General features: G+C 45.4%; 1 protein-coding gene across 1 annotated transcript in view; it reads left to right on the top strand.

Annotated features, from left to right (window-relative positions):
- Window positions 1–300: 300 nt before the first annotated feature.
- Window positions 301–18170, top strand: part of LOC146811131 (uncharacterized) — a 522597-nt gene continuing 504727 nt past the window's right edge. Inside the window, exons 1-2 of the mRNA XM_085615037.1 lie at window positions 301–410; window positions 4107–4159. Of these exons, the coding sequence (XP_085471163.1) occupies window positions 362–410; window positions 4107–4159 (102 nt within the window). The 5' untranslated portion in view covers window positions 301–361. The remainder of the gene's footprint in view (window positions 411–4106; window positions 4160–18170) is intronic.

Raw genomic sequence — 18170 nt, 5'->3', positions numbered from 1 at the left:
AAACAATGAAGTAAGGCAAACAACTAGTTTATTAAAAATAGAAATGCCCACAGATGCTTATCTTTCCTGTCATTTAGAACAAAACAGAGAGATTTCAATTACAGTTAATAACTCTTCCCTTTGGATGGAACATGAGAATGAAGGTGGAGAGAAACTGGCGCCTGTTGAGTCAACATTGATTGATGCCACGGCCAAGAATCAAACTGGTACAATTGTCACGTGACCTGACATCAGATCTGTTGGGAGGAGACTGACTGGTCACTTCCAGTATAAAGAGAGGAGCTCTGGGCTGACAGAGACACCTCATGATTGAACCTTGTGTATTGCAGATCACATCTCGATACCCAGCCATCTCTCAGCCATGAAGATCGCTCTCGTTTTCCTGTTGGTGGGTGTGAGCAGCAGCCATGGTGAGCATCCTTTCTATCCTCATAAATCCTGATTCACAGAGCAAGGGGCCAATCTGCGCTTCCAGATTTACAAACTCGCTTGGAGGCAGATTTACAACTTTCCGAAATTCACAAACTCTTTCCAGTGCAATATTACCTTTTCATGCCAAATTACTGGAAGGTTGTGTGCACCATTTCGCTCTGTGGCGGTTTCATTTCTCTTATGTCCAATTGGACGCCTTGCACAACAGGGCATAGTGAAATGCCAGTGTCTTTGTGCAATGACAGTTTTTAGTTTATCTTTCCTACTCAAAGACTATTTTTGCCATGAAGTAAACCGCTCTAACACCCGTAGGAATTTCTGGGCTGTTCCTTCACATTCCGGATAACGTTTGACTCATACTCTTGACAGGGCAAAATCTCCCATCATCTTCAAGATGGACGGGGTGAGAGGGAAGTTTGAAAATACCTACAAACTCTGAAATCTGTCAGTGTTTTTAAAGTTTTCGGGGAAGACCCCATCTGGTTCATCCTTTTTCAGCTTGCTGAGTGGAATTTACTCAATTGTTGACTAATATTATGCATGAGATCACTTTTGCACAAGGACACGTTTTTATGAATAGATTGCAGAATTTGTGCATATCAGACCTACATGTGCAAATCGTTTTGCGACTCTGTTTCTCAGAGTGGGGCTGGGGGCATTTGTTTTTAATGTACCCTCGATTGCCAAAATGTCAGGACCCTCTGAAGTTCACCAACGCTTCACATGCAACACATTAGTGTCTTTGGCAGGGCCTGCAGAGGTGCATTATGGAGCCCGGACGCGAAAGGGAGAATATAGAGGCAGATCTACAAGAAACCAATGCAGCACGGTGCCACAAGTAATTTTGCTGCGCCTCGCTGCGTTAGATTCGAAGCACAGGGATGCGACATATTTACAACAGTATGTTGCATCTCTGTGCTTCCCCCTGCGCTGGTGCACAAACTGCTGCCCTGCACAGGCGCAGGCACCCTTGCACCATGGTGCAAGGGTGCCTGCATCGTGGGGAGATTGTTTTTGTGCAGGAAGGGGCACCTTCCTGCACAAAAAACAATCAATTGAAAAGTGATTGCCTCTTCCAATGTGCGCTGTACAATGCAGCACGCATTGAACGAGCTAGGGTGGCGTAGCATTCTGACGCATTTCCAGATTTACGAATTCTCTTAAATCTGGGAATTCATCAGTGGACATGTGTATTGCGTGGAAACACCCACAGCAACACCAATGTCACGGCCCTAACACACAAAGTGTTGCTTGAACAGGGGCGATATTTACAAGCACAGGTTAAGTCATGCCGGGTGACATTACCTATTCTTGTAAATATCACTCAGCAGGCTGCGCCACTGGTGCGTCACGCAACATGATGCACCGGTGGCGTAAGGAGCTTGTAAATCTCCCCCATAGTCTTTTAGGGGCTCTGTACGCCCCTGGAATAAAATAAGAGCTTTGTAGTACAACCCACCAACATTCCTGCTGGCAAACAGGGCACTAGAAGAAGGTCCCAATCATCATTATACCCTTGGGATAGGGCAGTGAAATCGATACCAGCCTTTTCTGTCCCATTCACTGCCCTCTGGAAATCTGCTCCAGTTGGGAGGACGTGTGAAGTGGAGACTTAACTCCCACTGTCCGTTCATTTTGAACCAAACATAGGTGAATATTGTCTTTTGATCGACTTACTTTTATCATGGGGCTTTTTTTAGTCTGCTTCCATTTGATGCTGGCAGTGCAGCTGAAACCTCTCTCTCACCTACCCCATGATAATGAAATGAAACTGCTCAGCATGATCGACCATGAATGGAGCATCAGCTGCAGGCAGAGCCATGCAAAGTGTTACTGCCCATACAGAGATCGATTCATAAAGAGTGAAAGGGATTACACTCCTAAAAAGAAGCTACTTGCAGATACTTTTTCATTCAAGTAAATAATCTCCCAAGCGAGGGAACTAGATATTTCCTGAAAGTTTGTGAGCAACCATAAACATCTTATGGGTATCCACAAACTTTTCTCTCAGCACCTTCTGAAGCTGGAAACATATGGGGCAGGAGTAAATACGTTACCGGGATGAGGATGTGAAGGAATACTCCTCAAATTGTTGGGCGTGTAAAGCAATAGGTTTTTCAAAACTGAAAGCAGTTTTTAAAGTAGATTAAAAAAAGGTGCTCTTGCACACCTACATTTCCACACGCATAATTCGATGTTATTGCATAATATGTATAATGAGGAATGAGAATTTATTTTTAATTAAAAAGGGGAATTTTCAAAAGTTTTCCAATACTTCTGGATACCTTTCAGAAGTGAAGAAATGTAAGCATTACCGCCTTGTCCATTTTCCTCGCTCCTTCTCCGTATATTATTGATGTTTCTGCTACCTGTGACTGATTACCCAAATACCCAGTTGCAAATAGCTGGGAAGAAAGGCTATTCTTTCACAATAAACAGTTTTTCTTCTCTTTCCATTTTGTTAGTGAGTACCGCCCTCTACTTCAATACTTCTCCTCCCCTCAGTTGTACAAATACTTGATACAAAGAATAGGGAGGGAACCAGAGCCTGTGCAAGGTGAGGGAGGCAGGGAGTGGGGAATGGACTGAGGGGACTCTAGGACATACAGCTCAGCGGCCATGTGGGGAAATAGACTATCGAGAGATCCATCGCACGAGCTGCTTCATAGAGCGCTTACAAGAACTTTTGTTTCTAAGGCGGAGATATGAATGCTGCTAACAAGCTAGAAGGCCAGCCATGAATAAGCAGGGTGGGGAGGAGAAGAAATTGTCAGGGACTGGAGGGGAGGGGTTAAGAAACAGACACGAGAGATGGTCAAAACATGGACTCGTGTGAAATGCTCTTTCAGATTTAACAAAATAGTCCCTGAGTTAATAATTATAATGTGACAAGTGGAATGCTTGAAGAAATAGGGCCCTGCTCTATGGGAGGGAACAAACAATGAAAAAGGAGGGCTAAATAGGAAAAATACCCTCTTGGAAGCAAGGATTTTTAAAGGACACTGAAATGAACAAATTCAAAGCAGTGAGCTCCATGTAACGCCACAGAGGGAATAAAGCATGTCTCAAAGAGACAGCTCAAGCGCTGCCTATGCTCGACCTAAAAAGGAGCGCATGTTATTATCAGGAGCCATTAACAGTCAACAGACTGATGAATATCACAATAGAAATATTTTACTGTGTGAGCATTATTTGCCCAACAGGAGATGTCCTATTAATTGCAAATACAGTTTGATGAATATAGGGTTGAGGACTTTGTTGTGGAAAGTACTCTTTTACTTTGAAGCCTAGGGCTATTTTAGAAGTTTCTGCTCTCACTGTTTATCAGCCACGGGTACTCTGGTATTTAGAAATCAAACCAAAATGTTACTCTTTGGAACTTACTTGTGTAAAGGAACCATAGCACTGGGAGAAACAGAGACAGAAGCGGAGAGCAGGCCTCCGACACAACTCCAAAGGGATGTAGTTGCAGGCAGATATCGTCCATCCTGTCCAATGAAGCATTGTAAACGGAATTACAGATATATTAGCGTCACCCTTGGAAAATTGTGTTTTAATACAAATAGGAAGAGAGAAAGGCAACTACGAAGTTACTCTGTGGCTGCATGCAATTTAAAACTTTTGGATTCATTTACCGATATTCTCTAATTATTTGATTTTTGTCTGCATTTTAGCTGGTTTCAACATGAATGCGACCAACGTTCAAGAATGCGTCACAACAGCTCTGGTAAATACATCGCTTATTTTAGATGCACTCATATATATTTGATTCTACTTTTGAAATATTATTTGAAAATGATGTGTATGTTATGGATATTTATGTAGAAAACTTGTTCCAATATTTTAGCGTTTTTGTAACTGATTTTGAGTGCCATACTGCAGTTTGCAGGTATGAATAGATGTATTTATTTCTTGAATGCAATTAAATGCATACCTTTGTACAAGTCTGAACAGGAATGATCTACTGCAGGAACAGTTTGGTGGAATGAGCCTGTTCAACAGGTATATGTTGCATTTGTTTTTACTTTTCAACAAAACGCGTTTCTAGTTCTAATAGATCAATACAATATTGCAATACAATATGCTGCAAAATGCAGCATATTACGTTTCTTCTGCAAAATTTTGTAGAATCTGATAGATAATGTGATCTTCCATTGAAGCATATTGCTAGTTATTGTAACAATGGGAAAGCTCCACAAAGGGTTATGGGGCGGGCATTATGATCATAAAACCCATATTTCAAATTGAACTGTGAAATATTTTTCAAATTTCACCGGTGCATGTAAAATATGGGGCTTTTAACACCTCATTTCGTGCAATAAAAGTACACAAAGATGTGATGCATATCTTTTCACTTACGTGTTTGTATACTGATGACTAAAATTACAGCTTCAACAAAATATTTTGAGAAAAACAGTGGAAGCTCTGTGAACTTTTCAAAGTAGTGGAGAATTTATGGTACATTTTTCCTGAAGCAGTCACATCAGGACTAGTGCAGTGAGCTAAGGCTATTCTAGATTTATAGCCTGAATGTGAGCACATCATTTCTGGGCTCTGATTCTATTTAAAATAAGCATTGATAATGCCAACGATTTTGGCCACTTTCTTCTAAATATGCCCCAATGTCTGCCCAGCATACGGTTGGCTTTAACGTGTCAAAACATATTGCAGGAAACCCCACTTAGGTATCATAAGTAATTAGAGGTACAGAAAAGCAAGCTATGTCACTGGTACATGGGGACTTAAAGGGCTGAGTCAACAACAGGTGAGTCACCAAGTGACAACCTACAGAAGCTAAAAAAAAACACCAGAATGCCCATAACAATAGTTTGTTATTTAAAATAAAAAAATCCTTTTGCACCGGAAAAGAAGAGCAATCTTTAGGATCTAACCCAGAATCACCATTTCTGCCCATATTGTAGTGTGCATCAGGTCATGTCAATTTGCTTAACACTGTATACTCTTATGGGCAGTTGTGATGGAAAAACATCCTATACACAAAACCCCGTATTTTGAGCCTTCCTATTACGAGACTGATATGCAACTAATGAGAATCCAATTATTTTGGAAGACCTCAATTTAGACTGTAACGAATGACAATCACATCCAGCCAACAGTAGCTCCTCCATTTCTCCTATTCTGAGGGGTATCTTCAGGGAGTTGTGTGGAGTAGAACACCACCTCCCCCATTCATTTTTCAGAGTCGTGTTAAGGAGGCCCCCCAACAGACTTGTGAGGTGATGGTCAGGTCCTTTCCTCACCATCACTTTACTTTCGATAGCATGCTTTGAGATGGTGAGCATTTGGAAGGTAACAAGCATGTGACTGCAGGCAGCGCCCAGTCTGATTGGGCCAGGTGTGCTTTTTCTTTAAATCCCTGCAATGCCTGCCTGCAATATGGTCAGGATGGTTTTTGTGCAGGAAGGGATACCTTCCTGCATAAAAACTATTCTTAGAGATTAAGACCACTTTTTATGGGAGCTGCAGAATGCAGCACACATGCAAAGAAGAAATGATGAGGAGAAATAAAGATATTTTTCCTCTTTATGCCAGACTTGTGTAGGCACACCATTATGGTGGAAACTCATCTTTACTAACTTTAGTAAATGTGGGTTTGCGTCAAAATACATGGGTGGATGCATGGAAATACTAATGTTGCACCCATGTAATGCTTCCCCCTATGCAAGGTAACAAAAGGCAGCAGTATCTGCTGCCTTGCTTTATTTCTTTATTTGTTTTGCAAAATTCATGCAAAGCCATGCAAACAGGTCTTTGCATGGCTTTGTAAATGCTAAATTAGATTTTGTGCTGGGGCAGCACCAAAAACGTGATACCACCCTCAAGCAAAATGTTAGGAAATATGGACCCTGGTGTGCACGGGCTAATGGCGGCACAAGAGCTGTGTACCATGTGGAGCTACTCCTTTGAGCAGCAGTTGCCTGTGAAGTAGTGTCTGACTTCACTCTGTACCCACTTGTGTGTGTACGCACATCAGGTCAGCGTGCCAGTTATCATTGGTGACACCTCAGTTCGGACATAATCAGAAGATCCCAAGCACCTCTGCTTCATGATTTCAGGTATTCCTGCAGCATGTCCTGTCACCTCCCTTTTTAGGTATGTGAGGTGAAACAGGGGCTCAGCAGAGCTCTGGCCGTAAATCACTTTGATCACATCTAGAGAAAGGTATTTTGTAATCACAACTCACTACTCCACAAATAATTAATTTAGATATTAGTGCCTCATGCAGCAATGACATTCTGAAGGTCTGTAATAATGCAGGTTTCTCATGCTTATTGATGCACAGTTGGTTAATGCACTTTGTGAGTGCAATTGTTAGTGGCAGGTTTATAGCGTCCTGAAATATCTTGGAGGTTTAATGTGCAAGCTACCAGTTCATTGCATATACCTTTAGTTTAAACATTTGTATTCTTAGTTGGATGGTTACTGCTTTTGTTGCTGACCAATATCTTGTTTAACTTGTAGGTAAGACGTTAGAGTCGTAGTAATATAGCTCAGTGAGTCGTGCACCGCAAAACTCACTGCATGTCACATGTAAGCAGACGTTTGTGTCCTTGCATGTTTTTACTGAATTGGTTCAGTTGGGCAGTAACAAACACCATTCAGGCACTTAATAAGAGTTTCCCATAACAGTATCTGAGGGAGGATTTCCGCTAGGCAATTATAGGATGCTCCGTGTGAGAAAGTGTGTCGTTTGACATAGGTAGCCCCCACTTTTTGCCTGGTAGTTGATGTGGTTTTGATTGTATTGCACAGGGTCCCTGCCAACCAGGTCCCCTGTCCCAGTGCTTCTTCCCTAAAACTGTTTCACAATTGGCTCTTCAGGCCCCCTGTAAGTCCCTACTAAATGGTACCTGGGTACCTAGGGCATTGGAACTGAATAGGGTCCCCTTGGAACCACTCACCTAGGCCATGCAGACTGCCACTGCAGAATGCATGCCCTGGCGCAGACAAAAATGACAAAGTCGACATGGCACACTACCTGTGTGCCATGCCAACTAGCACTGCCTAAGGTATTGGTAAGTCACCCCTCTAGCAGGCTTTACAGCCCTAATGCAGGGTGCACTATATCACAGGTGTGGGCAAATCTTCATGAGCAGATATGCTCCTACAACATTTAAGTGTATTCTTGGATATTGTAAGTGCCAGGGAAACCATGGAGATCTCATGGGCTGGAATCTCGACAACTTGAGTTCCCCAGCACCATGATAGCTTTTCTGCACCCAGGAGTGTTTGGTACCAAACTACTCCTCTCAATATACCCACACTGATGCGAGTGGGGGATTTATTGAAACATGTACTTAGAGATCAGATCAGAGGAGCCCCCAAAAAACCTTCCAGCCCTGGTGTGGTCGGAGACCAGTTTTCGGCACCCTGCCACTACCAGACATGTTTCTTCACCCCTGGGTCAAGAGCTCCTGCTCTCCGGGACCAGAAACAAAGCACATCCTGGGTGGAGGTGTCACACTTCCTCCCCCAGGATGGGCAGCATGCTCGGGAAGGAAGCTTCAAAAGCCTGCCGCCTTAGTAATGCAACCCTCAGCCTCTGCTTCTAGCAGCAGATTTGAGCCCCCGGTTTACTCCCCACTTTGGGCAGGAAAACCAACAGGAAAAATTAGGAATAATAGGAGGTGTGCCACCTCTACCTACTCCACCCCTAAGGTGAAAGAGGCGAGGTGAAGTACATCTTTCAGCCCCTGCCATCTTGAAGATGGAGGGACTCCTCCACTCAGGGCAAGGACTCTGCCCACTCTCACAGGAGGGTGGCATAATTTAGAGTGTAGACACACCAGATTAGGTGCCCATTGGCCCTACCTGTCCCTCCCTTAAAATGCCCCTAAATCTAGTATTTAGGTGGCTCCAGTAGACCCTGAAAGTAGTGCTTGCCGACCTAAGAAGAAAAAGGATGAAGAAGATGCCATGCAGACAAGACTGTTGTTGCCCTCTTACTTGGCCCCAGCCATACCAGCCAGCTGCAGCCCTCGCAGATCCTGCGAAGAAATGAAGCCTGTTCTGCAGTCAGCGACCTCCACAACCCTTGGGAGGGCCTCCAGCCTTTGAAGAAGACTAGAACTCCCAAGAACTGCGGCTCTGTCCAAAAGAAAGCAACACAAAGGACTCTGGTGCCCACCGAACCCCCGATCGCTGACCACTCTGCACTGACACCTCCATCCTGTGTTCAGGTGGCCCGCTGACCCAGAACAGCTTCCCCGGCAATCCTAAGTCCAAGTCCAGCATCGGCTGACCCATCCTGGACTCCACGTTGATTCTATCAGTGTAAATCCAAAGGCTCCCCGCAACTACATCCTGCTCCGGTAAGAGAAACCCGACGTCAAAGGACAGCTCTGCACCAGAAGCCCCTGGGCCAGGAGGAGCTCCATTGACGGTATTCCTAAGACCCACAGTATCCCAATTTATCTCTGCTGTTGCTGGCTCCATTCATGCAGCTTCCAGTTCGTCGCCTGCAGCCTGCTTTCCAAACTGAGTTTCACCATTAAATTGCATTGTGCGCTTAACTCCATGTTTGCACCCGACCATCCCTGTGCCACTGGTGGTGTATGTTTGGTGGTGCCTTGTGGCCCCCCCCCTGTGCTTACCTAAACCTCCGAAGCTTGAGCTCTGCAGCGGCTCTACTTACCTGCCACCAGTGTGTCTTCAAGCACCCCCAGTCTCCATTGGGTAACATTGGGCCTGATCTTTTAGTTTGATATCTTCACCCAGCTGCAGCTAGTGGTGCAGTGTTTATGCTTACCTGAACCATGCCCTCTACTGACCCTGCAACCCCAAAACTGTATTTGTAAGTTGTTTTCTAACCTGTAAAACTGGATTGTTGTTTTCCTCCCTAGGATAACATTGCAAAGACTGGAAATTGCAGTGTGTCTGCTTTTGAACTTGAAAAGAATTCCTATTTAAAAACGTACTTACCTTTTTGCGAAGATCTTGGTCTTAAAATAAATCCTGAACAAAGCTTATTTTGTAAAAATTTGTGTGCATCTCCTTTTTGAGCTGTGTGTCATTTATTGGTCATTGTGTGCACAACAAATGTCTTACAGTCCTCTGTGTTAGGCCTAAGGCTGCTCACCCACACTACCACAAGTAGAGCACTTTGGGTTTGCATTGTGCCCTGTACACTTCTGGGGGAATCTCTGGACTCTGTGCATGGTATAACCGCCAAGTAGTATACCATATACAGAGTTAGCTTCCTACTTTGGGGTCTTAGTCTAGAACTTTTCCATGCCTGCAAATAACAGAGCCAGTAATTTTGGGTCCTTAGACACTGGACCTGGACCTGACAGGAGATAATAAGGCTGTGGTAAACTGTGGCTCCCTGCTCCCTTACTGCAGCAAAATAGAGCAAAAATGTTTCTCAGGTCTCACCTCTACTCATGATCTTCCCTGCCACCCCATTCTCTCTCCTATCTGCACCATAAAGAAAAACAAAGCCCAACATCCAGCTACCCCCGACTAAAATTGGTCATAAATTGATACATTTTTGGGCCTGTTTTTTCCACATAATGGGGAAAGCACACACACAGAATAGGACCCGGTATTCCTGTATCTATGAGTTATTCCCAATTCTGAGAAAAACAATGTGTAATCCTGTGTTTTGGTGTGAGATTCTGGACTGAATTGGTGATTCCAGTTCTCAGTATGCCTGTTCCAAAATACGAGGAACTCAAAATAAGTATGTAAGTGCCAAAAACGTCTGTTTGTATTATGCTATGTACTACGTTGTTATTAGTGTAAAAACATATAAGCATGTTTCTATTGACCAGAGCAGGATCCTAGCCCCACTTGATCTTACTGCCATGGTACTAAGGGTGGGCCTTCTCCATGCTTAGCCAGCTGTTGTGTATATGTTCGAGCAGCAGGGTGGCAGAACGGAGGCTTAGTTCTTGTCTGACTTATCTTGTCTGACTTATCCTGTTGGAAGTAGCATGAAGGTCTGTTTCTCTTGCCCTGTGCCACACACTGCATTGGAATCTTTTTGCTTAATTCTTCAGACCTCTGACTCCACTTACCCTTTCTTTTTCAGTCTACCTTAGGACCTCTTATCCTGTGTTGCGCAGGGGGTGGGATTTTTAAGTGAACTCCTCTTTTTGCCTCTGCCCAGGATCAGTAATCCTTCCTATCATCACCTTTCAAGACATATTCTTATGAATAGTAAATCAAGAAATGCCTTAAGTGTTGGAAATAGAAACATTTGCTCCCATAACTAACAAACAGGGTGAAGGAGGATTAGTGGCAGACAGGGGGCAGAGTCATGAGGTAGTACATCATAAGGAGAGGAATCAATGCCAGTAGATGGTCTGTCAGGACACATGCATTAATTGTACACACTCTCTGGCACATGCATCAACGTAGGCTTTTGCGATTCCTTAATTGCGATTATTAAGGAATCGCAATTAAGGAATTGCAAAAGCCTATGCATGTAGGAATCGCTAAAAAAATAGTGATTCCTACACATTCATAATTGCGACTCGCAATTAAGGAATGCCGTCCCATTCATTCCTATGGGCTTCCAGGCCCCTAGGAATGAATTGAAGATTGTATGAGCAATTTGCGAGTACCACTAGGTACTCGCAAATTGCTCATGCAATTTCAAGGGTGAAAGGGTGTCAAAATGACACCCTATTGCACCCCTGAACTTGATCTGTGCACATATGATGCACACACACATGCCTTCAGGGCATGCGTGAGCGCAACATGAAACTTTGAAAAATGCACAAAAGTGCATTTTTCAAAGTTTTTGCAAATTACCATGAAGTTCAACTTCATGGTAATTTGCTCCCCCGATTAGCGAAATCGCAAATTTTTTTACTTAAATGCATTGCATTTAAGGAATCTCAATTTGGGATTCCTTAAATGCAATCGCAATTTAAGCAATCGCAATTTAGAGATTCCTTAATTTGCGATTTTTGCATTTGGGATGATGCATCCCAAATGCAAAAATACCGGTCGCAAAGTGGCAGATTCTGAGAATCTGCCCGTTTGAGACCGGTTTTTCCTTTGATGCATGGGCCTGTCTGTTCCTAAAAAAATTGAAGAGGCAAGTATGATGGTTAATCTGTTTTGCCTCACTCAATGTGTTCCAAATTCATTTATAAGATACCTTAGTGGGTTAAAGAACCTGTTGCAGATACCTATGTGTAGCCAGCAGGTCTAAACTTACAATACTGGAAAGATAACTCAGGCGTTTAATGCATTAAATAGTGAGATCTACATGCAATCATGGCCACAGGTGTGAATCACAGAATTGGTATAGTAATGAGTCTACTGCAGAGCATTGCATGCAGCCTACAGATCACAGATTTATACTAGGTATGATTAATAAATAAATGCAGGTGTTGTAAAGATCCTTGTGCAACCTGCAGGAGACAAGTTGCAATACTAGTAAAGCAGCTCAGGGAGTTTTATACTAACTGCATAACATCAAGATAATTTGAAGTTTTGTAATTCTACGGTTGTTAAAACTAGTTCCGATGGGTCGTATTGACACTTATTATTACGGTTTGGAAGCTGGTGCCTTGGTTTAGCCACCTGAACACTTGATCAAGAAACATGCAATGAACTTCAGGTAACAATTTCGAAGACAATTGATTCTTCTGAGGTCGAAGCTGGTTAACTGTTATCTAATATCTGGTGTAAAGGTGTAACTGTTAGCCCATGGACAGAATAATGGTGACAACTCCTATATATAGTGGTCAGAAATGTAACAGGTGTGCTGTATTAAAAAAAAACTTTCAGATTGGTTTGTTTGGTATGACTCGACACAGTGTCTCTTGTTTCCTCTGATGGACTGCTCTGCCTGGAAGACTTGTGAAATTGCAGTTGGGCTTTCAGTTTGAACTCTAAGACCTGCTGCTAGCCCAGGAACACTTTGGACAAAGATATTTCGGCTTCCAAGCATTGGTCAATTACCAGATGGGCCCCTCGTCCTTGCTGAGCATAACAAATTATCAATTTTATCGCAATGTCTCTCTTAGTGATCATGAGCCCCAGGGAACAATGGGCAAGTTGAGCTCTAGTCAGATCAACATCCTCCAGGATATCTAAAATCACAAATGACGGTGTCATTGGCCCTTAGAACTGATTATCTGTGACATTTCATCCACTACCTTGCCTCAAAAGGTTGGATAGTTTGACTTTGCCTAATAGCATCTATGAGAGTGCCTTCTTCCTCGCTGCATTTCATGCTATCTGGATGCACTATAATGCTTATCATATACAATCTGCTCCTGTGATAGCAGGCTTTGTGTAAAGGTTTAAGTTAAATTACTCCCAGGCTATCCCATATAGCAACCTCTCAAGGATGCATCAATGTGGCTTCCCATCCAGTTTCCTCAAAGGATCCGTGCTTCTTTTCCATGAGGCTGGACACCCTGCATGCAGTTTGACCTACTTTTAAGTGGAGTTTTAAAAGAAGCCCTTTCACACCGAAAAAAAGTTTCTCAATTAGAACTCTACATTTTCAGATGAGTTGCCTCTGATAAATTAAACCCATCTAGAGAACAGGGTGTGATTGCATGGTGTAGTTGGAGGTATTTCAAATTATTTTTAATATTGTGAATTACTTGACTTTGCTCTCCCCAAGTATATCTCATGTTTTAGAAATGCTCAAAGTATCCCATCTTGCCAACCCCTTCATCCTGACCATATCGTTCAACAAATTGCCCACCCATAGAGTGGTTCCATCTGTGATTTTCCTACTCCAGCCACGAAGTGCCATAGCCCTATGCCAGGTCTGTATTACTGTTTGTCACAATCAGTTGTGTGATTTGTCTTTTCAATCCATACAGGTAATGCACATAAGTGCTAACACTCACAGATAACATATCAAGAGATATTGAGTGTTCTTCACTCGGCCTTGCAACCACTCACTCACAGTCAGGAGGCTCAGAGGACATTCTTATATTGCAAGTGCAATGACTCTAGCAAAGACTAATCTTAAGAGAGCATTCAGTGACATGTGAGGAGACATGCCATCCTTAGGGGAGAAGAGTAAGTCAGTTTCTAGTCTTTCGGTCAGCAACATAGCTGGGACCATATAACATGTTTTTGCAAGACACATAAAGGCTTTGGAAGGGAATAATGAGTTCCCCCAATCAATGAAATCAGTAATTTATGAGTTATTTATGCATTAGTCTGAAAAGCAGAAAGAGCCACCTCCAGATTTTGGTTTAGTAAGCCCTCCATATTTCCTCTTTCCTCCATCACGTAGCACTTAATAGCCTCAGAGTCATATTGATAGCTATATTTTAAGCTCAGCTTCCTCCCCACCACCTATTTGCAGGATTAACCAGCATAGGGATTCTGTGAAGCATGCAAAGCTATGCTTTGGAGGCTCCACGTTCAATGTTACTGCACAGCATTTGTTTTGTTTTTTTGCAAATAAACTCCCAATGTGAGAGTTTGTTTTTGAAAAACAAAATATATGTTACTCACACACTATGGGTTTGTTGGTCATTTATTTACATTCCTGTTCAGGACCAATAGAGCAATAGGGCAGATGGTCTGAGTTTCTTTGCCTGTTGGCCTTGCTTCAGCCGAGCTATTATACAAAGCTGTGCCAGTGGAAACATGATCATTTGTCTGACTCTAAATAGAGCTGATGAACCAGGAGGTAAGAGGACAGGGTGCTCTGCCACACTTGTGTCATAGTATTCTAAATAAAGGCCTTTGTCTAGATGATCTGGTGATGGGAGTATTCTTCAAGCTTATGAGAGCTGAAAAATATGTGCAGAATCAACTGAATGGCACCCAGAGTAAACAACAGGATATAATTCACACAATTTTATCCCTAATTTCTCCTTAATCTAAAACCACAGATTCCTGCCACCAAACTAATTCAGCATGCCAGAGGCTTTCTTGATAAACCATTTAAGAGTGGTTGTGATGGGCATCCCAGCCTAATACCCCTTCACAAATCAAACATACATAAGAGCTCACCCTTACAACTGCAGTAGACTTTGAGTGCAGGAGGTTGATCTAAGCCTGAAATATCAAGTAGAACACACAGCGTTCCAGCACCAGAGATAAACATCACCAGCCATCACCCTTTTGGAGTCACAGGGATGAGCTGTTAGCTGTTCATCCAAGGCTCTAATATTGTTTTAGCCATGTGGATTTTTGAAGCCAAAAGCTTAATTGATCTGGGAGAATCACACTTGTATTCACCGTAGGCAAGATGTTGCTAACAGTATGCCCACTATTTAAATTTGGAGCAACATCGGATGGCACGACGAGCAGTCAACCCAGGGTTACCATATACAACAGTAATGGTTACATGTCTACGGTAAATAGACAGTTCTGTAATGACTTCAACTTCTTTAAACCTTTAGGTGCCGATTCCGATCCTGGAAATCCCGGGTATGAATGGTCGTACGGAGCGTATTCTCCATACGACTCGTACCCAGGATTTCCAGCTTACAAAGCAGCAAGTACGATTCGTACAGAAAATCATTTCCGTACGATTCGTACAAAAGTACGTGCGGCGAAAACATACCCACAATTCCGATCCGGGACATCGCGTACGTGACGTCCGAACGGAGTTAGGCAGCGTTTTACGGACCAGAAAGTACGATTTGTGCCTACGTCACTCCGCACGGACCATTTTTTACGGCAGCCAAAAGCTGTCGGGAAATGCAGGACGAGGCAAAGACGGAGCACCGGTACGCGACGGACAGCCATGGACCCCATGCTACGTGTCATCCCGGCCCTCCTAGCCTACGACCTGGTGCACAGAAACCCACACAGATGCTGCAGAAGGTCAGAACAACACCGAGGGGCAAAGGGGGGGACCAGGGGCAGGAAACATTACCCCCACCCAATACAAAAAGTATATATGTCCCGTACATACATGACCTCCTGGTGCTGGTCACTTCAGGGGGGGGGCGTGTCCACCACTCCCAACGCACCGTCACAACGGAAGTGGACGTGGACGCATACCCGACACCACGACAATGGTGGGACGGCCCGTACCCACGCCCTTCGAGCGTGGGTACGGCCCGTACCACCATTGGTATGTTGATGGAGGGGTACGCGCCGTACCCACGCCCTCAAAGCGTGGGTACGGCCCGTACCACCATTGGAGTGGTGACGGGTACGCGTAGTACACACGCTGTGGAGGCGTGGGTACGGCCCGTACCACCATTGGAGTGGTGACGGGTACGCGTCGTACCCATGCCCTCAGAGCGTGGGTACGGCCCGTACACCCTTTGACGGCGGGGTTAGGGTCCGTCCCACCCGTTCCCCTATGGCACCAGTACAGAATGGATACAAGGCGTACACACACAACGAATGTCGGCACAGGGCCTGGTGAAGCATTAAGCAGTATATTGGTGTGTGTGTATGCACAAGACAGCAGTGTACTGCACCAAGGGTGTGGGTGGGTGGGTGGCTGCAGAGGCCTCCCAGCAGTGCCCAGACATATGAGGGGTGGGTGCATATCACTCCCAGCAGTGCCCAGACATGTGAGGGGTGGGTGCATATCACTCCCAGCAGTGCCCAGACATATGAGGGGTGGGTGCAGAGGCCTCCCAGCAGTGCCCAGACATATGAGGGGTGGGTGCATATCACTCCCAGCAGTGCCCAGACATATGAGGTGTGGGTGCATATCACTCCCAGCAGTGCCCAGACATATGAGGGGTGGGTGCAGAGGACTCCCAGCAGTGCCCAGACATATGAGGGGTGGGTGCATATCACTCCCAACAGTGCCCAGACATATGAGGGATGGGTGCAGAGGCCTCCCAGCAGTGCCCAGACATATGAGGGGTGGGTGCATATCACTCCCAGCAGTGCCCAGACATGTGAGGGGGGGTGCAGAGGACTCCCAGCAGTGCCCAGACATATGAGGGGTGGGTGCATCATCCTCAGATGAACACAACTCCATGGGTCCATGAACGCATCCCCAATGTGCGACTATGTTGAGAGTGCCATTTCAATGCATCACTGACAGCAGTGTCCCACTCCCATGAGGATGGATGTCATTCCCCCACTGCATGGCACAACACATGTGGGTGCGATGACAAATGACACCAGCATACCCACCCCTGGCGGATGCAGCACAATACACACACTGAGACCATGTCACAAGACTGTATAGTAATGTGAAATCCTACTAAACTAAGAGAGCCAAAGGGAACACACACTGTCACACACATTCCAGGACTGATAGGAATGTACAGGTGCTGGCACTGCCACCAAGTCGTTGTCTCCCATGGAAGGAATAGGGTGGACTTTCCACAGATACATTTCCCACAATTGTCAGTCAGGTGACCAAATACCCTGCAGAACAAGTCCCAAATGTGTGCTAGGCTGGGAGTACACACATGCATAGTGCCGTAAAGGGACCATATCCCCATGGAGGCATGGCAACATACTCTATACACAAGTACAGTGACTACCAAGGATGGCACAGACGATGCAGCCGGACACATTGCTGAGCAGGCATGTACATAGTTGAAGGGATCCATCAGCCACCAAGGGAATGTAGACACGGGTCCGCACAACAATGGTGCAAATCCCTGCAGGGAAGAAGGCAGGTGCCACAGAGGAAGGAACACACCTTGGGACAATGTCTCCAAACACAAAGAGCATACACGACCTAAGAATCATTGCAGAGACCATGTGATGCCACCCAGATACCAGGGTCCACCCCATGAGCAGCAGACTACTACATTTCCCAGATACCCAACACATGATCACCACACCAACTCATGGAGCATCAGCACCAACATCAATACCTGAAAAGCAATTGTGTGCAAAGGGAAAACAAAATGCTTTATTCAGCATGAAAACGAAAAGTCGAAAAGGACAGTCTATATGCATTGCCCATAGGCAAGTCCAGATACAAAGTCCTGGGGGGGACACATGGCCACGCGTCTCCCCTAGCTTGCCTGCACATCTGATACACCTGGTTGATCGACTGGGGTGGGGGCATTAGGTGGGGAAGGACCAGGCACCGCAGGGACAGGAGGGGGTAGGGCAGGTGTTGGGGTGCAGGGACGGACAACTCCACCACAGGGGGTGGGCCAGCGCCAAAGGTGGAGGTCAGTATTGCGCTGCACACGTCCGCAAGGTCTTCAAGCGTCTCCCCTGCACCCGAAGGAACCACAGGCCCCAAGGAGGGGGGGGGGGGGTCGGAGGGATGGGCTGCAGCGCTACTGGGGGAGGTGGTGGACAGGGGGGTGGACTCAACTCCCCTGCCCGGGGACTTCCTTGCCCGCTTGCGGGGTGGTGTCACACTGGGGCTGAAGGACAGACTAGCCATGAAGGTCTCTTTGTCTGCCTGTTGGGCAGGGGAGCTAAGGGGAGTGGTTTTGTAGGAAGTGGGTCATGAGGACTGCAGACTCCCACGTGTCTGCCTGTGTGCCCTAGACCCAGTGGGTGTGCCTTCTTCCCCCTGAGTGTGTGTGTCAGGAGGTGTGCGCTTGCCCTTCCCTGTTGGTGTGCTGCCTGTGTCTGGTGTGGTGCCTGCATGGGAAGGTGTGTGTGTGCTTGGGACAGGAATGGGAGTGGGAAGTGTGGATGGAGGAGGGGTAGGTGGGGGGACAAAGCGCTGCAGGAGACCCACTGCTGCCGTCAGTGACGAGTCCATGGACCTCAGCAACATCCGTTGGTCAGACATCGCTGATGACATGCCCTCCATGTACGACACCATCTGTATCAGCAGCCTGGTGTGGCCATGGAGGACAGTCAGGATCGATGTCTGCCCAACC

This window comes from Triturus cristatus, chromosome 7 (genome assembly GCF_964204655.1).
Source record: "Triturus cristatus chromosome 7, aTriCri1.1, whole genome shotgun sequence".
In the NCBI taxonomy this organism is placed as follows: Eukaryota; Metazoa; Chordata; class Amphibia; order Caudata; family Salamandridae; genus Triturus; species Triturus cristatus.
The sequence above is the reverse complement of the archived record's forward strand: the minus strand, read 5'-3'. Positions and strand labels throughout refer to the sequence as shown.